Genomic DNA, 20300 nt, shown 5'->3' with positions numbered 1-20300 from the left:
TCGGTGCAGCAGGGAGTGAGTCCAGTCCAGTGGTTCAGTGTCTGACAGACATGGAGCGTCTCTGTTAGCCGCGGTGTGTCCGTCTGCGTTGGACCGGTTCAGGGCTTCAGTTCGTCTCTAACGTCGCAACAGCTCAACAACAATCCTATAACATGGTGAGTTACCGCGACTCATTCGGTTCAGAAAGGCAGGAGCTAGGTGCTAAGCTAATGCTAGCAAGGTGTATGATTTCAGGAAGTGTCCACCTGCGCTACCTCCACCTGGCTCCCGTCAGCATAGCCTGTTAGCTAACAGGCCGGATAACAGCACACTGCGTGAAATAGTCCCGTTCTTCTGACACGGCGGAGGGATTTCAGTCAGTGTTTGGGTTGTGTTACACAGACTGTGACCTGAAAGTGATGTTACACTGAACATCTGTCATCATTGAACATCTGAACAATGTCAGTGCTTCCGGGAGGCACGTGATGAGTTCAGCCCCAGACTAAACAGTGAGGGCAGCAGGTGACTGTTCTCAGGTGACTGCTTCTAACCGCCTCCAACCCACAGCTGGAACATACATTAATTTATTTATCATCAGATTATAATGGACAATGAATAAAAAGATTTCATTTTATATTGATAATATTGCCTTTTAATTTAAATTCTAAAATCCATAATGACAAAGTGAAAACATGTTTTATGTTTAGCCTATTTATTAAATAAAAAACTATTCAGACCCTTAAACCAGTTCTTTGTGGGACCCCCTTCAGCAGCACTTCCAGCTTCAGCCTTTTTGAGTCTCTACAGGTTCGGAACACCTGGATTTGGTCATTTGACATCTAAAGATATTAGTTATTGTTTTATACTTTTAATTCAGTGCCCCCCAGCCGACTGAAGTTGACTGAGGAGGAGCAGATGTTTCTGTTTGGTTTCTTTGATCATCTGTTGTTCATGTGTCGCGGTGAAGATGATGTCCTGATAGCTTCATGCGTCATTGCTATAGTAACAACATTGTGTCTGCTTTGGTAATAGAAGTACCTGGTACTAAAAGCCAGTAGAATCAGTACCACTTGTACTGCTCTTGTATCTCAATGGCATCAAATCCTTGCAGCTGGTTCAACATCTGGATTAAACTAGAGAAGAGAAGGCTGTTACAGCAGCATGTTAAAGCAATGTCGTCAAATATAGACACAGAGGTGGAACATCCAGGTGTCCACATACTTTTGACCATGTAATGAATCTCTGTTTTTTTCCTGGTCCAGATTCAGAACAGTAGGACAGACTGTTGAACAGTATCTTTGTTATAACAGTTAACAGTTTTTCTTTTACTGTTGTAAAACGTCTCCAGAGAAAATATTTAAATATTTAAATTTCCTCCATCAGTGTAAACAAAACCATGACCTGCTGTGTGTCTGTCATACAAAGAGACAGCAGGTTGTAGGTAAGACCTGTCTCTGTCTTAGTGCCACACTCTCGTGAGATCTGGCAACTGCCGACATCCGATAACCCGATGTTTAGATGGACCGGAGTTATTTTTGGATTGACTTACTTATACGTGAAGCCATAGATCAAACTTTAAAACTAAAATAAAACTTGTTTCATTGCTTAACATTTGCTTTCATTGTATGTCGTCATTATTTGAGTATTTTGGAGGAGAAATGGAGAGTAGTTGGAGGGAAAACAGAGAGTATTAGCCTATTAAACTGTTATGACTTTGTACTGGGTTGATCAGATGTCGTTACTAGATAAAAACAGCGGGAAAAGGGGTGCAAATTTGTCAGTTAATGTTAAAAATGCCCGAGCTTTGTGCAGCAATAGGCCGTAATAACAAGAAAAACGGATCTGTCTTTTCTTTCCCAAAGGATGCAGAGAGGTAAGTCTTGACAGGGATAGATTTTAATAATAGCTACAGTCACATTTCATGCTAGCTGCCTTCGCTTGAGGGAGGGGTTGGGGGACAACGCCCACTTAAGAGCCTGGAGCAGTGTCCCATTTCATACCATTGGTGCTGCCTGTACTGCGGTATCTTCTGTATAGAGGATCTTTGACCATATTAACCAGCTGGTCTCCACATGTTTGTCTGCTGGACAGGAAGTATAGGTTGGGTTTATGCAGGTATCATGTGAGGGGTTGATGAGGGCGTCTCAGACTCAGCCACACAGTTAATGGTTGGTTGATTACTTTAACCTCAGTTGTGTACAGACACTCTGATGAACTGCTACAACCTACAAGGCGGCAGTCTGCTAGCTGTCTGTTGCTTGTTAGTTTGTCTACGTGAACTGTAGAAGAAGGAAACGGTAAAGAAGCAACACAACTGACATGTGATGACCAATGGAAAGCATCTTTACATCAGTTATAGTCACAGTTTGAAATTCCTTTTTTAGACCAATACTCCAGTTCTCATTTACTGTCTGATACATCAGTGAGGAGTTTTAACCCTTGTCATGAACACTGTGTGTCTGTGTGCAGATGCGTTTCATGCTGCTGTTCAGCCGTCAGGGGAAGCTGCGGCTGCAGAAGTGGTACACAGCTACAGCCGAGCGCGACAAGAAGAAGATGGTGAGGGAGCTGATGCAGATCGTGCTCGCCCGCAAACCAAAGATGTGCAGCTTCCTCGAATGGAGGGACCTGAAGATTGTCTATAAAAGGTAAAAAATCACACACTGTCACGGATGTGTCTTCAGTGCTGCTGCAGCTGGAACTTCTTATTAGCTGAGTGTGAAGAGACAGCAGAGAGCACATTAACCAGAAAACATGCTGATGTTGATATTATATTACATCAATATATGACATCAGTTAATGTTTTTAATGTGAGGGAGGTGTGACCTCATTATCAAAAACGAAACAACTGTCAATGAATATTCTAAATTTAATTCTATAATAAATAAAAAGACATTCAATTGTGAAAAAAAGTAGCACTACCACAGCTGTCTGCCTCACCTGTTCTCACCTGGTGACAGGTGTCACACGTCACTGTGATTGGTTGAAAATGAAGGTGTAGCTGAAGCTGTGTGATGAGGGTAAAGATTTACAAAGATGTATTGAACTTAAAGATAGCTGGTTAGCTCTGGCGTTCTCGCTCTTCTTCCTCTCACTCACCCCTGTGTCGCCACATGTCTGCACTTCCTGTATCCGTTGTTTCAAAATAAAAGCCCTCTGCAGAGTTGCAGCAGCGGTATAATGTCTATAGTTTAAACACTGAGTGTGTTGGTTCACCTATAAATAGATGTGAACGTCTAGTTGTGACATTGCTGATGGTCACAGTATTTATGTAACATCAGGACTGAGAGTCAGTTTAAACCCAGAGGACAAGACTCTGCATGTGATGCATGAATTCATCTTGACTCTGGTGGAGACACAGACATCAGCATTTGATTGGGTCAGTCACCACGTATCCTTTCCTGATTCGTCACGCTACAGTCACACGACCCTGTTCTGTCACGAGACCCTGTTATGGAACCTCAACCACCAGTGGTGAACCAAACATCATGATGAATCACAAGTGTTGCTCACCAACAGTCTTTGCTACAGCAGCAGGAAGAGAGGATGATACTGGATATTGTTCATTTATTGGCTAATAACTTGTCTATTCATGACAAGTTCTGCAGCTAATTATTGTCATTATTGATCGTTTGTTTTCTTCATTCTTCATTTTGTTTCTAAAATAGAGAAGAAGTCTATTATACATACAGGTGACATGTTCAGATCACTGATAGGTCAGGCCTCTGTGGTAGATACAGGACCAATAGTTGTGCTTGATGCTGTATCACCAGATCATGACTCAGTCACATGGAAACACCACAGTCACTCTGACTGACACTTCCTGATCAGTTTCCCTTTGGTAAGTAAGTAGACATGTAACACATGTAGTTACTTATGATGCTAACCTGGGGGTGGGCCATATGAACTAATATTTATTTTGTTTTTTACAGTGAGTATATTGTATTGGAGATATATATTAGAGCTGCACAATTAATTGAAATATAATCAAAATTGCAATATGACTAAGTGCAATATCCAAATTGCAGGAGCTGCATAAAGGTAAAATGTGTCACAACATTGTTGTGCATTGTTAGTGTTGTGATGCTACGGAGACGCCTCGGCCTACACATCATATTCTCCAGACTTAAAGGAACAAGCTTGTTTGGTACAAGACCAACAAAAATCACATCATCATCATTTTAAAAAAAATTCAGTGAAAATGAAATGGAAAAAAAAGACCATTCCAACTGAAATCGCATCGCAATGTCTGCCAAAATATCTGCCAAAACAAAAGATAAACAAGAAACAAGATAGGACTGAAAAGGTGTAGGCTGAAGCCTTAGCTTATTACACCAACCTTCTTATCATTAATTATTTTGTCAGCTGCCTTTAAATTTATACATACCAATACAAGAAAGTAGCAAAAACTAAGTATATATGCATTATATAGGCCTATTGTCTACCCAAAATCCCAAACACATTCATGTACACTCTGTACTGCAGTTTTATATTTGTTAATCATCTTGTGTTTAAATCATTTTTTTTAATCTATCATGTGTATTACACTCATTCATTTCCATTTCTAAACCATTCCACTAATTCACTTCACACACTGCAACACATCTTTGTTTTACATTTGTTCTGGTCTTTGTTTTTGTGAACATACAGTTCCCTCTCAGGTTGAAACAACCTCTGGATACAGTCTGGTAACATTCTATTGTGTGCTTTGTACATCAGTGCTGCTATTTTCTATAAATTCGCTAAATTTGAGTGACTGTGATTTGTATAACACACCGTCTGCTGCAGTACAGACATGATCAGTATTTCATTTTATTTATAGATAAACTATAAGATTTTACTTCTGTTACCATCACAAACTCGGAACTAAACTCTTTCTATCTTTATGTCTGGTAATGAAATGATGATTAATGAGAAAACTGAGAGTCAGAAAGAGAACCACAGAGAGAATAGATCTGAAGCCGCCAGCCATTTGGAACAAAGCTCTGTCGTCTGGTGACGTTCTCCAACGCTGGTGAAAGTTTCTAACCAGCATGCATCACGTTCAGTCAAGTGAGTTTCCTGTACGTGACCCGTGTGTGTTCATCAGTTGCTCTGGGACGTAGATCTCCCCTATGTGTGTTAAAACCAAACTGTGTGTGTTTATCGTGGTAATGAAGGTGTGAAGTCCATGTTGTGCCAGAACATGACACCAGTGATGAAAGCAGTATAGTGTCCACCTCCGTGTTTATCTACTGAAAACAACGAAGAACCCCCAGAACAACAACAACAACAACAATGTGGCCTTGTTACTGAAGCTCAGTTTCAACGTTTCAATGAAATGACTAACCAGGTCAAATATACCCGTGTTTTTAGTCTGATCATGAGACACCTTAAATCTGACTTTAGTGAAGCGCCAGATCTGGTTTTAGCGAGTCCACCCTGGACTCAGTTCAGCTCCCACAGACCAGGAGGAGGTCTCTTCTGTTTGTATGTGGGCTGAGCTGCATCAGAATTTAGGTGGGTGGACAGGGTGAGACCTGCTCTCCTTTCTCAGTGATTTAAACACACACACACACACACACACACACACACACACACACACACACACACACACACACACACACAGGCTCAGTACTGTGAGCAGAATGCAGAGGTGGACTAAGAAAACTGTGTGTGGGTGATGTGTTGAGGGATTTCCTGCAGTAGAGACGAACTCTACTGTAATAGAAGCTCTGCTGTTTTTACAAGCCTTTTAAAATGATCATGAAGTGTAAACCTCAGTTCACATATTCATTGATTATCTATTAATTGATTGCTTATCCATTAATCGATCTACAGTTCCAGCTCCCTGATGTGTCAGTTGGCAGCAGTTCTTGGTTTTTCCCTGTTGGTTGGATAAAACATGATCAGGTTACTCTGGGCTCAGGATGATGTGTCCCTAAATTCTGATGTTTAATTCAACAATAGATTAATGACGATGAAACAAATGCGTAGTTTAGAGTTTAATGATTTATGCAGACATCATATTTTCACAAACACACAAGCACACACTGATCTGAGATCATACAACCCAGGTCTGAGCTCGGTGTTAATGGAGTAAAGACTGGTGCTCCATCTGGAGAGGGTGTGGTCCCAGACAGAGTTGTTAAATTCATCTGCTCTAAATGATTCATTAACTGATTCGTAAAAGTATGACATCACTTAAGCTGTCCAATGAATGAGCTGTGCGTCAGTACATGTGACTTCGTGCCCTCAGCTCTTGTGTGTGATAGTGACAGTTGACAGAATGAAGCTGGAGGTCACTCAGGGTGGTGTTAATGTAAACAAGCTCCTCTGTAGGCAGTGTCAACAGAGACGGGCTCAGACTGTTCATGATGCAGTCTGGGTAATGTAGTAACTTTCAGCTGTAAAGGTCTAAACAGTCAGACAGTATTTGTACTCATCACTGGGCAGCTTCCATCCATCATCAGTTTCCTCTGAACCAGCACCTAGTGGACCATGAAGGAACTACAGCTTCACTTTGTGTGTGCGTGTCGACTCAGTGGTTGTAACTTCATGTTTTAAGTTATTTTAATTTATAAAAGTTCCTCTCCAGACATGTTTTAAACTCTGTAAAATCCTCTGCTATGATTCATATTTTGTTTCACACATAAAAAGTGGCAAAAAAAAGGAAACTGGGTCTGAAGCTCATCTACTCTTACTTCCTGATTGAGAAATCAGGACATATGCCCCGCCCACCACCTGCTGTCTCCAGGTGGACAGGTGAAAGAGCAGAAAGTATCAAGATGGTTAGAGGAGGAAACATCAGAGAGACTCAGCCACATGTGTGAGCCTCAGTCAGACCCAGACTCAGATGAGGAGTCTGTTGAGACCAGAACCAGAGACTAGCAGACAGATCAGAACGGTTAGCGTAGTTAGCATCTTTTATTTGTTTATGTTGTTTGTTAGGTTGTAGCTGGCAGTAACTGACACAGTGTTAGTGGTTGTGCTAATGCTAACTCTTTCTCTGTACTGACAAGGTTTCAGGTTTATTTAGTCCCGCCCCCCCGTCCCCCTGTCTGAATCTGTTTTTGTGAGACTGTCATTGGTTCACTACAGTTCAAGGTGGAAACACTCAGTCATGGTGATGATGATTATTTCTCTCATCATATGTCTGTATTATGTAAAACATTTCATATGGATGTTTACAACGTGAAACACTTGATTTTCATCAGAGGGAGATTTAAGAGAGTGTGTGTTTCAGTCTTGTTTTCAGCCCTGCAAATTCATCAATCATGTGATGTGTTATTATATTGATGTGTTGTTTGTGTGTGTGTGTGTGTGTGTGTTCCTGCAGGTATGCCAGCCTGTATTTCTGCTGTGCGATAGAGGAGCAGGACAACGAGCTCATCACTCTGGAGGTGATCCACCGCTTCGTGGAGCTGCTGGATAAATACTTTGGCAGCGTGAGTTGAGTCAAATGTTTCCGATATTCATCTGCTAATTAAAGGTGACAGAAGTTAACTGTGACGACTCTGATGTACAGAGCGCTGATGACTGGTGTGTGTCTGTGCAGGTGTGTGAGCTGGACATCATCTTTAACTTTGAGAAGGCGTACTTCATTCTGGATGAGTTCCTGATGGGAGGAGAGATCCAGGACACGTCTAAGAAGAGTGTCCTCAAAGCCATCGAACAGGCTGACCTTCTGCAGGAGGTAATCTGATTGACAGCTGATGCTCATGCTGGAGCTTCTCACTTCCTGTCACTGACAGTCACATTAGTCTGACCCACAGATCCACAGGTCATGTGACCTGCATCAGGTCTGATAACATGGCGGAGACAAGAACGGGCTTCTTCTCATTAACTGTTCTCCAACAAAACTGAATACTAATCTTTTCAGTGTCAATAACGTGAAATAATTTAACACTTTCATTTGTTTTTATCCAAAAAAGAAGAAGACATTATTACGAAGGAGTATTAGGGCCATGGATGGACTTTTTTTTTTTTTCATCATGCACTTCGAGAAAAAAGTAGAAATGTCGAGAATAAAGTCGAACTGACTCAGAAGAGGAAGATTTTTTTAAAATTTATTTTGAATTTCAAGAATAAAGTCGAAATGTCGAGAATAAAGTCAACTCCCCCAGTCTTTTTCCATGCCTCTGTCAGCGCGCAGTCGCTCCGGGCATCCTCACAAGCGCACAACTGATGTGATGAAGTAGTCTGCTATTATTTTGGTGTCGTTGTTTGTTCTGCAGGACTCCGTTCACACTACATAGCAACTAAAACCATCAGTACAACCATGGATACCAATGCCGTACGGCTTCAGCTTATTGTACGAACTGTACCTGTACCTGTAAGCGTAGGAGTACCTTTAGGTATAGGTGTACCTGTAGATGTACCTTCAGGTGTAGGAGTTTTGAAGTACACCTGAGTCCACCTTCATGTCTGTGTGTTTCCTTTGCAGGAGGACGAGTCCCCCAGGAGTGTGCTGGAGGAGATGGGCTTGGCATAGTACACGTCAGTGCTGAGAGAGACTGTAGATACTGAGGTGGAGGGCTGGATGAGAGGGGACGGGACAGAATCTGGATCTGAACAGTCTGGGACTGAGGACGTGTGGGGACTGATCTACAGGGTTTACCTGGGAGGAGACTCGGTCAGGATCCTTTCACTGATGGATGGACTAGCTCTGTGTGTGTGTGTGTGTGTGCGTGTGCGTGCGCGTGTGTGTGTGTGTGTGTGTGTGTGTTACAGGAAATGGGGAACACTGAAACTCGTGTGTGCAGGGGGATTGTGTGTTCAGATGTTACAGTCCAGCTTTGCTGTCAGTGAGTTCAGAAGAGAACCACAGTGAGAACACAGTGGACACTGATGTTAGAGTCACAGTGAGGCAGCTGAACCGTCTCACCTTGAGGTTTGTGAGGTTTTGGATGTGGACTGGTCTGAGTGATAAGAAAAATAATAACTGGACATCACTCCAGTGAAAAGTCTGATGTTCCTCTAGATTTTCATCATATCTCATGTAAAGACTAGAACCAATCTCTGAACGTTCTCAACCCCGTCTGCTCTCATCCCCAGTCCCTCTGGGTTCTACTTTAATATCTGAAATATTTAATTAACAGGTCACAGTGTAAAGTCTCATTTTTAAACCGTTCATTAATTTCCTACAAACAGCTGGACGCTGTCGTTCCTCTGTCACTCGTACAGCAGGAAACTGCGACTTTGTTGGGGACTATTTTCAGCGGCGGATTAATCTACATTTGAAGCTGTAGTGAGTATGTGGGGCAGCAGGACAGTGATAAATTATGATAAATAATTTAATAAACAGTGGAGGTCTGAGGCTCAGAGGAGGAACACAGATCAGGTCTTGGACACACACACACACAGTCCTGAGCCAGATCAGGTCTGTGGCGGTTTTGGTCTGAGGTTTGTTGACAATCATAAAAATCTAAAATATCATCAGACCTCTAAAGAAAGATTCTGTTTTTACAAACCTTTTGTCGTAGCCTTATTCCTGTTATAACAAGGAAAATAACACAACAGGTGTGTTGAGATTAAAGAAACAGAAATCTATCAGTCCTCCATTATTTAAATCTGAAACAGGAAGTGACAACATTCACCTCCAGTCTCTGATGATTTAGATCGTGTGATAGATGATATGTGGATTACATCATAAAGCCATAGAGTCATTGAGTCCTCAGACCTGAGCTATGAAGACCCCCTGACCCCATAACCAACAGGACTGAGACCTGCTCAGCTTCCTGTGTTCCAGTCTCCAGCTGTTCTGTCACTGCTTCATCCAGATGTTGTTACAATCATGTTATTTTATTACATTTATCTGAACATATTTGATGTTTTAAGAATTTCTCATGAAGGCGTAAAGGAGTTTGACTGTTTAAATTTACTCTTGTGTTTTGATTGGCTTATAACAAACACACGTTACCCAGGGTGATGAGCTGTGGGACAGTGATCAATGAACCAAAGACACCTGAGCCTAAAACAGCTGGTTAACATATGTACCATCAGTGGACTGATGGACCAGCTGAGATGGAAATGTTGAATCACGTCCAATCACATTGTTAGTTTCCTCCAGGAAGCAGGAACTGGAACTGGACCTTGTTCTGCTGCTGCTGGTTCTACATGTTGAGACCAGATTGACTTAATTAAATTAATCTGAATATTAGACAAATATAGCTTCTGTCCTGTAGAGATTATTAGTGTTTTAATGATTCATCTTTATTGTGTAGTTGATGATGATGTCGGTCTGAACTGATGCAGCAGCTGCTGCTGGAGGGATGAAGGTAAAGGAAAGAGCAGGATCAGAATCAGGTACTCCTCCTGGAAGAAGTTTCTCTTTAACTTGTTCTTCATGTTCACTCAGCTGAGCTCTTCAGAAAGACAAGGGTTTCAAAAGCAAAGGGTTTGACAGGACCAGTTTTCACTGTCTTTAACACATCTGGAACGAGTTTCCCTAAATCCAGAGATACACAAATGTAAACAGATTATTTTCTTCTTTGATTAGAGCTTAAAGTACAAAATCCAGTCACTGTCACCGTCACTGTTGATACTGTGATGGTGCAGCTACTGAAGGTGTAGGTACTGAAGGTACTGAAGGTGTAGGTACTGAATGTACTGATGGCGCAGGTACTGAAGGTACACGTACTGTCAGTACATGAAAATCTTTGATGTAACACACAGGTGGCTGTTATGGTTCCTGAGGGAAAAATGGTGGATGGTTGTGATGTGGGTCAAGGAAAGTTACTGTCTTCCTCAATAAGTTGCTTCAGTGCAACCATATCAAAGTAAGGACTGTCATAAAGAGTTGTCTGTTTTTGAGGTTGAAGATGTTGAGGATGCTGAGATGAAGGTTAAAGCTCTTACACTGTGAGCAGCTTGGTTCTCATTGACTGCGTCTGTAGTCGTCCCCACCCGCCAATCATTATCACTCCTGCAGTGATGCTGTTCCTGGAGTCTAATATATTTGTTTTTAACTCCACGTCTGTGGCTGCTCCAAGTTTCCTGTCTCTAACAGCCTCCGAGCCTCAGCACTCCTCCTCAGAAAGAGTCAGATTCAGGGGGTCAGCTACAGACAGGTGACAGTGTCCCCACCCACAGGCCGGAGGGGCCATTGATGGTTGGATGGCAGTGATGTGAATCATAAGCTAACTGAATAAGATAACAGATATGTCCTCTGCTGAACGCCATGTAGCCTGCTGATCATGTTGACTCAGAGCTGAGTGAATATTGAACTGTAACAGTAAAACTGCTGAAGGTCCTGCATCCAGGACACTAGTACACGTCCCAGACTAACTCTGATGGAGGAAGCTCAGCATCTGAACTCTGGCTGCTGTAGGAGTGAGGGCTCACTGTGTGGTGTTAGTGTTCACGTGTAGAGAAACAAAGAAGAAGAGAGGCAGAGTTATGATCTGCTGTGAAAGAAAGATTGTGCACTGTGTGGACCAGATTGTGGAATGATGTGTAGGCCAGCATTAGGGATAAATGGGCTCTGAGGTCGTAGTCAGTGAACATTATATTCATGAATCTGTCTAAAGTTTAAATCAGAACTTAGACTGTGATCTCAGAGTTTGAATGTGTCCTGATCCTGTCACACTAAAGGCCTCATTTTGTTTAAGCATGGTTAATCCACCAGTTACACCAGTTCCATCAGTAACATCATTTGCATCAGTTACATACATTTATCCATCAATTCCATCAATGAATCCATCGTTACATGAATTAATTCATCAATTCCACCAGATCCGTCAATTACACCATCAGTTACATCAATTAATCCATCAATGAATCAATCAATTACATCATTTAATCCATCAATTCCATCAATGAATCCATCAGTTACATTAATTAATTCATCAATTCCATCAGATCCATCAATTACACCATCAGTTACATCAATGAATCCATCAATGAATCAATCAATTACATCATTTAATCCATCAATTCCATCTGTTAATCCATCAATGAATCCATCAATTCCATCAGTCAATCCATCATTTCCATCAGTTAATCCATCAGTCCCATCAGTTACACCAGTTGTTCAATTAGCTAAACCAGTTGTTCTATCAGTAACACCAGTTATATCAGTCACAGCAGTTACACCATTTCCATCAATATCATCAGTTACACCAGTTGTTACATCAGTAACATCAGTAACATCAGTAACAGCAGTTACAGCAGTTACAGCAGTTAGCCTACACCAGTTCCATCGATAACATCAGTTCCATCAGTAACACCGGTCTCATCAGTCCCACCATGTTTCATGTTTCATGTGTCTGAACCTCCTGACTGAGTCGGATCTCTCTGAACTGAGTCTGTTGTTGAGTCCTGATGCAGATGGTGTCTCTGAAGGCACTGAGGTTGTTCACAAAAATGATGGAGGTAACATTCATACCCCGCCCACCTCCATTAATCAGACCAAGTCCTGTATGAGGTGGGACCCAGCTCCTCAGTGGGTCCAGATGTTTGATTCTAATCCTCCTTACCTCCTTCTTTAAACCTTCATCCACTGTAAGACTGAGTCTCTGGTGGCTCAGACTTCAGTGAATGTGGTGATTGTCTTGTTCTTAAATGACTTTATGTAAAAGAAGATTCTGGTTCCTTGAGGAAGATGAGTGATGAAGGTGGGGAGCTGCACAGGGCTGTAGTGTAGGAAGTGAATCTGTTCTGCAGGATAAAGGGATCAATGTGTGAATGTAATTTTATAAAGAAATAAAACATTTTAAGCTAAATTCAACAGTTTGTTCCTGATGTTTGTTCCTGATGTTTTGTTTCTACTGTACTGAAAACAAATGCTCCACATCACCAGTTCTCCAAACGACCAGTTAGCCAGGTTTAGTACAGAGACATACATAAACCATATTTATGAGGCTCCTTCTTTAATGAACCACATCACAAAGGTTATAGGTCATCAACAACTCATATGATACACATCATTTTGTAAACAGCTGTTTGTGACGAAGGGAAAAAACTAAACAGTGATTTTTTTTTTCTTTTTTTTCTTTTTTTTTTTTACCTGAAACAACCTGAGAACATGTTTAATAACTTCAGCTCATGTCAGTCAGGAGACATGAACAGTTTTATTAATGTGTCACATTAACACAGCAAACCAAACAACGTGGTCTCGTCCTGATTGGTCAGGGACCCAGTTCCTTTTCCTACATGTAAAGAGACACTATCAAAATGAAAGCACTCGTTAATGGAATAAAATGAGTCTTGTCAGTGTTAAATTATAACTGGATTATTATTACTGATGCATAAATGTAGCTAGAGCTCAAATATTTTACATATATTTACAACATTATGTGAATCAAAGTTAATATGTTTATTCCAGCTGTCTAATGAGTATAGTAGTAAGTACAACATTTCCCTCTGAAGTTCGGTGGAGTAAATGTATGAAGTGATATAAAATGTTGTAACTGCCCTACATTACTGGACACAGGCCTCCACCACACATCCTGTCCTCAGACCTGGACTTGATGCAGTGTGGCAGGTTCTTGTCCTGTTATCTTCATGGTTTGAACACCTGCCCCCTGTTTTCTCTCCAACCCCTCCTGAAATATGAAGTCCACTGATCCTACACACCAACATGCAGCAGTAAACTGACCCAGATCCAGAGAAAGAGTGATGACTGGAGGTGTAGGAGGAGGTGCAGCAGCTCTCTGTTCTCTCCTCTCCTTCAACCTCTTCAATTAACATGTCAACAAATCTATTATATATATATATATATAAAGTGCAGTGAACAGAAGGAACCCATACCAGTGTTTGACCTCGGTCACATGATGATGCTCTCTGGGGTCATGTGAACATCTTTTTCCAGTTGTCCATTGACTCCTGCTCTGTGACCTTTGACCTCAGGTAGCTGCTGTTCATTCAGTCTCTCGGTCAGTCTTCCTCACAGTGAGGGACCTGACTTAATCTCTGAGTCATGTGACCTCACCTGAGCCTCTTGCATCCACAGGTGAGTGTTGTGATGTGGTTGAGATGCTCCATGTTTATGTCACAGAGGAAAAGGAAAGAAAAAAGGATCAACAATGAGACACAAAGAGACAAAATTATGATGAGGAAGATGAAGATGTTAATTTACAGATCTGATGATATATGATAAGTCTATAATATAACAACCACAGTTTAGTGTCTGTTCTGGAACTTTCCATCATATTTCATGATCTTCTTGAATGGAGTCCTGACCTGACTGAACCCAGACCTGGACCCTGAACACAGGACTTCCTCAGGCTCCTGTCCCTGCTTCCCCTGACCACGCCCCCTCTTATCTATCTATCTATCTATCTATCTATCTATCTATCTATCTATCTATCTATCTATCTATCTATCTATCTATCTATCTATCTATCTATATATCTATCTATCTATCTGACAGGTGTCCTTTTATGATTGATTTCATTATTAGCCATTCAGCTGATTGTATTTAACTAATATTTTGCACATCTGTCAATGTCCATGATAAAACCCATAGGGTTTCCTGAAATACAGAGACTTGGACCTCCTCCTGATGTGGGCCTCGGAGAGTCCTGGTCCGCCTCTGGAGACGGACAAACTGCGGATTCATTCAGTAGCTTCTGTTCATTCAGCAGCTCCAGCACTGCAGCTAATTGGTTCATCAGAGAGGGGAGGGGGTGAGAGGGGTGGGCGGGTGTGAGTGCAGAGAAATCTTATGAATGAAACCCAGTCTGGTGACGTCAATTGGGGCTGTTTGACGCATGTATCACGTGGGGTGGGAGGGCGGCGGTATAAGAGAGCTGCAGCCGCTGTCCGTGGTCCTGAAAACAGACGAGCCACAGGCGGAATCCCGGGAGAGGAAACTCAGCCACTAACAACAACAAGTGACGACACTTAACATTAGACAGCAACAACAACAACTCACGCACACAACAGCACGCTCACGGTGCAGAGAGCGGGCTCCGTGCAGGACTTCCAGCGGGACTCCAGCGGCTTCTGACTCTGACGTGACGAGGAGGAGAAGCTGGGAGATTCCCGCCGCTGCCGCTGATCTGCAAGTAAGTGTCAACTTCTCCTTCACCTCTGCTCTAAGAGAGGAATCTGTTTGTCTGATCATTAAAACTGAAACGACTTTAAACACCGGAGAAACCTCCACAGAGGAGGTTCTCAGGTTCTCAGTGAGCGCGGGTCAGAGGATGTCATCTCCTCCGTCTGTTTGATAGATGAATAAGATTTACAGCCGTGACACGTCATATCAATCAATCAATCAATCAATCAATCAATCAATCAATCAATCAATCAATCAATCAATCAATCAATATGTTTTACAGTCAATAGTTCATAGATGTGATGTGGATGTGTGATTGATTGATTGCTTGATTGATTGATTGATTGATTGACTGGTCATGTTTCTTTGTTTATGGTCAACACAGAGGTGGCCATATTGTCCTCCTCATCATCATCATCATCATCATCATCATCATCATCATCATCATCATCATCGTCATAATCATCTTCATCTTCATCACCATCATCATCTTCATCTTCATCTTCATCATCATCATCATCATCATCATCATCATCTTCACCATCATCATCTTCATCATTATCATCATCATCATCATCATCATCATCATCATCATCTTCATCTTCATCTTCATCTTCATCATCATCATCATCATCATCATCATCATCATCATCTTCACCATCATCATCATCATCATCATCATCTTCACCATCATCATCTTCATCATCATCATCTTCACCATCATCATCTTCATCATTATCATCATCATCATCATCATCTTCACCATCATCATCTTCATCATTATCATCATCATCATCATCATCATCATCATCATCTTCATCATCATCTTCTTCATCATCATCTTCATCATCATCATCACTGGCTCCTCTGCTGTTTCCTCTGTGACGTGGTTGTGATCCCACAGAGACAGAGACGTGTTGTTTGTTGGTGTGATCAGGTGTAGTGTTGAGGCTGGTGCAGGTCTGGAGGTGGTTTTGTGATGACAGATGGTTCTGGCTGATTCTGGCTCTGGAGATGTGGATTATTAATGTGCCAAAATCCACCGCCTGCAAGAATAATACAGATGCAATGAACTCAGTCACATTAGATCCTGGGTCTTAATCACTCCACTCTGAGATCACGCTTCACATCCTGCAGCTCCACTGCAGACTGAGCCTGACTCCATGGGTCCTGCTCTGTGACTGAGCCTGGAAATTATGTTTTTTTTTTACTGAAGAGAAAAGAATTAATCATAAGGAAATGTTATCATTAATAGTTTTAGAGGTTTTCTTGAAGAGTGTGTGTGTTCAAACATCTGTTACACAACCCTGGACAAATGTGTTTAACACATGAGCAGCCACTGTGACATTTCAGTCTACGTCACTTGTTGCACTTAAGAACACTCAGTGATGAAGGACGGTGCCCCCCACCAGCCAACCCTCCCACCCCCTTCCTTGTTGCTAAGCTGAAATCAGTGGTCTAATATCACCCTATCAGCAAAATGGCGTTGGTATGTCGCAGTGCTGCTCCAGGTCCTGGATCACTGCATCTCCCCCCCGCTCTGCTCACACCTGATCAGCTGCAGTTGCTTCTCAGTTGATCTGGAGCTGGTGCCTGATTTTCATTGGCTGGACACGCAGTCATCAGGTGTGGGAGTTTGACAAAGCACATGTGACACGTATGTTCCAGGTGAAACTAAAATCTGTGAATTTTTCTCACATTTAATATTTTATGCAAATTTGTGGCACATGTTGATAAAAGTTAATGAATTATTATGATAAACCTAGTTCAGATACAGTGATGGACAGATGGACAACAACAGCTCACGCTTCCATGTGATCACGTGATCATGTGATCACGTGATCATGTGATCATGTGATCATGTGATCATGTGATACATCATCATCAACACCGAAAACCTATAACTGATGTCAATTTTTATCTTTAGTTGTGTTTTTGTGCCTCAGCTCCCTTTAGTTTGTGTTTGTGTGTATGTGTGTGTGTGTGTGTGTGTGTGTGTGTGTGCGTGTGTGTGCATATGTGCATGTGTGCGTGTGTGCGTGTGTATGTGTGTATGTGTGTGTGTGTGTGTGTGTGTGTGTGTGTGTGTGTGTGTGTGTGTGTGTGCGCGCATGTGTGTGTACTGACACTGAACTGTCTCTGTGTTTTCTCTCCTACAGAAACTTCTGACCCTGCCCCCCTGCTACTCACAGCAGGTCCCTGCTCTGAGTGGCCATGACTGGGCACCACCATGCCTCAAGTGTCCTTACCCTCCTGGTTCTCTTGACAGGGGCTTCCCTCCTCCATCTGTCCACCCCCGGTCCTGTCAACACCCCTGTAGGTGTCAGCGGTCCACACACGGTGTCAGGAGACGAGGAAAGATGGGATGAGGAGAGACAGTCACTACAGAAAGAAGAGACAGAGGAGGAACTCTTCAAAGATGTGGACCCCAAAACCCTAGCAGCGGTTTTACTGGAGGCTCTGAATCGTTCACAAGTAGAGAGAAGGAAGGAGGGAGGAGAACACGAGGGGATGGAGGAGGAGACCAAGGCTGAGAGAGAAGTGAGAACAATGGAGGGAGCAGACCGAGACAGAGATGGACGACAGAAGTTAGAGCTGCTGATGGCCACACAGGGGAAGGAGCAGGAAAGAGAGGAGGAGGAGGAGAGGAAGAGAGCTCAGGAGGAAGAGGAGAAGATGACAGAGAAGGTGACCAGTCGTACCACGAGCCAGACAGTCCAGGTCCAAACAGAGCAGCGGCCCTCTGGTCCAGATGGACGGGGGGAGAGCGGGAAGGTTTCAACTCAGCAGCAACCAACCAGCAGTGAGCAAGGCAGCAACGAGGAGGAGGAGCAGCTCAGTCCAGAGGAGCTGAAGAGCCTCGAGACCATGATGAAGGAGTTCCCACGTTTGGACACAGCCACCAAGAGGAAGGGAGAATCGGAGCAGAACCAGAGAGAGAGCAGAGGCTACAGCAGCCACAATGACATCATACCCATCAACAAGGGCAGCAACCTCGCCATGTCCAAGAAGAAGCTGAAATGGCAGGAAGAGACGCAGAAAGGCCTCAACTTCCCGACATTCAGGGGAGGCAACTTCATGGATGACTTTGAGGACAGTAACTATGGTAACGCAGTACAGTCCCCGCCTCCAGCAGAGCAGGAGGTGATGGAGGAAGATGAACCAGAGGACGAGGAGGAGAAGGAGGAGGATGAAGAGGTGTTGAGTCCAGAGGAGGAGGAGGCTCGGGCCAAAGCAGAGCAGGAGGAGATGAGGAGGCAGGCGGCCGAGGCACAGAGAGCCAAGATGGAGGAGGAGAAGTTGGCCGACATCGCCTCGGACATGCTGCTGCGCTACATGGTCAAACAGAACGGGAACAGGAAGTACAGCTCTTCCCTGTCCAACGCCGCAGAGGACAAGAGGTCCGACGAGGACCAGGAAGTGATGGAGGAGGACGACATCGATCCTCAGACCATTGACAAGCTGATCGAGATCTCCAGCAAGCTCCACCTCCCCGCCGACGACGTGGTGGACATCATCAGCGACGTGGAGAAGAAGAAGAAGAAAGACGTTCCGCCCGAGCTCATGTCGCGTTGGCAGCAACCTCTGACTCCTCTGTCCTCTTCCTTCTCGTCCACCAATGGTTTTACAGCACCGCAGGTTTCAACCAATCAGAATAACTTCCCTGTCTCGAAGCAACCCTCTCCGCCTGTCGGTCTGCACAAACCCTGGTTCCTGGAGAAAACACCAAAGTCACAGGATCTGTGGAGCAGACCAAGCCCTCTGCTGGCCAGTGCAAACCTCTGGCCCAAACCTCAGAAGCCTCTGTCAATCAAACAGGACCTCTGGCTCAAATCACCCAAGTCTGTTTGGACTGGCTACCCCTCTTACCCCTACGTCTACCCCTTCTACTACCAGAGGAAGCCCTACCCAGACTACTACCCCATCTATTTTTCACCTCCCCCCAGACCCAGACCCCGTTACTACATCCCCAAACCGGCTCTCACCCTCAACAACTTCCTGGGAAACTCTGTGGACGACGCCCACACTTTCCCTCCCAAACACCGTTACCACAGCTGGGTCCAACCCCGGCTCAGAAAACCCCCCCTCCAACAGAAGCCTTACTACACCAGCTACCCCCTCCCTCTGTACCCCCGGACATTTCAGCCGGTCCCCGTTCCCAAAGCACGCCCCCCTCCCCGTATGCCCGTAATCTCTCCCGAGCAGCAGCAGATGTATTACTCAGGCCCGAGAGATGAAGAGTATTATGCGGCGGGAAAACAGTCAGACAGCAGCAGACGTGACGAGCTGCAGAAATACATTCAACAGATACTGATGAAGAGACCGCAGATGAAGGACTGAAGGAGGGATGAAGGGAGATAGAGAGAGAGAGAGAGAGAGAGAGAGAGAGAGAAAGAGAGAGAGGAGGGAGATGGAAATAAGGAGAGATGACCAGAGGGCTTTTCTTTTTCATTTTGATTTGCTGGTGTTTGGTTTTTGTTTTTTTTCATATGTTACTAGTTTCTTTCTAACATTCTGATTGGTTGTTGTCTGGATGAGGACGTTACAGAGGACCTTTTCTTCCAGAGGTGATCTGGATAAAATAGAACTACACCCCTCCTCTGTGAAGGAGGGGCAAGAGGATGGACGTGGTCTGGACTTCTCATCCCAACCCCCGGCATGAAGACGTTCTCCATTTGGACATTATACAATGCCAGCAAAGGAGGATGCTTCATTCTGCTGCACCTTTAACAAATCAGTCGGACCAATCACAGAGAGAGATGGATGATGATGATGATGATGATGATGATGAAGATGGTGGTGGAGTTTTACTATGTAGACACAAGAACATTTGTGGTATTATCTCAGGCAGGAAAAAAAAAATCATAAACATCATTTATCAGAAATGATTTCTGCTACACTGACAAAAGTATGTGGACACCAAACATTCAGTCATGTGATAAAAGAGCCAATAGAACAGATTCCCATTAACATGCTGCTGTAACAGTCTCCTCTGGTTTGAGCCTTTTATCCAGATGTTGAACCAGCTGCAGACACATCAGTGCAGTCCGACACCAATCCTGGGTCAGTGTCGGTGATCCAGATCATCCATGAGGTGTTGTGACCAGTCAGGTTTCTCCCACAACAAACCGGGAAACTGAGTCGGAAAAGGAGTCATGATGAAACAGGAAATGACCAAACACGATCTGCTTCATTAATATCTAAAATATCATTGTAAGGTTTCCCTTCAGCACCGGGTGTCCACATCCTTTTGACCACGTAGTGTCACCTCTCAGAGATAAAGATGTGTGATCGGCCTTATGTCCGAGTCACTCCTTCACTCATCTGAATGTATCTGAAT

The 20300-nt window shown here is 43.5% G+C and overlaps 2 protein-coding genes across 2 annotated transcripts; both read left to right on the top strand.

Moving 5' to 3' along the window:
• On the top strand, positions 1-8606 carry ap1s1 (adaptor related protein complex 1 sigma 1 subunit). Its single transcript, XM_022752256.1, has 5 exons — positions 1-155; positions 2449-2627; positions 7298-7406; positions 7517-7654; positions 8405-8606. Exons 1-5 carry the CDS (start codon positions 153-155, stop codon positions 8450-8452), a joined length of 477 nt encoding a protein of 158 aa, XP_022607977.1. The 5' UTR covers positions 1-152; the 3' UTR covers positions 8453-8606.
• An 8567-nt stretch (positions 8607-17173) lies between these two features.
• On the top strand, positions 17174-19300 carry LOC111226903 (neurosecretory protein VGF-like). Its single transcript, XM_022752212.1, has 2 exons — positions 17174-18065; positions 18117-19300. The coding sequence occupies exons 1-2, from the start codon at positions 17174-17176 to the stop codon at positions 19298-19300; spliced, it is 2076 nt and encodes a 691-aa protein (XP_022607933.1).
• Positions 19301-20300: the final 1000 nt, after the last annotated feature.

Source organism: Seriola dumerili, unplaced genomic scaffold (genome assembly GCF_002260705.1).
Source record: "Seriola dumerili isolate Sdu_G_001 unplaced genomic scaffold, Sdu_1.0 BDQW01000167.1, whole genome shotgun sequence".
Lineage (NCBI taxonomy): Eukaryota > Metazoa > Chordata > Actinopteri > Carangiformes > Carangidae > Seriola > Seriola dumerili.
This window is presented reverse-complemented; position numbering and strand designations above follow the sequence as displayed.

Excerpts from the sequence above, each read along its gene's own strand:
- ap1s1 (XM_022752256.1), top strand. Across the intron at positions 7,407-7,516 it reads TGGATAAATACTTTGGCAGC|GTGTGTGAGCTGGACATCAT; the intron begins GTGAGTTGAGTC and ends GTGTCTGTGCAG. Across the intron at positions 7,655-8,404 it reads AGGCTGACCTTCTGCAGGAG|GAGGACGAGTCCCCCAGGAG; the intron begins GTAATCTGATTG and ends TTTCCTTTGCAG.
- LOC111226903 (XM_022752212.1), top strand. The coding sequence starts at position 17,174 with ATGACTGGGCACCACCATGCCTCAAGTGTCCTTACCCTCCTGGTTCTC. Across the intron at positions 18,066-18,116 it reads CTTTGAGGACAGTAACTATG|ATGAACCAGAGGACGAGGAG; the intron begins GTAACGCAGTAC and ends TGATGGAGGAAG.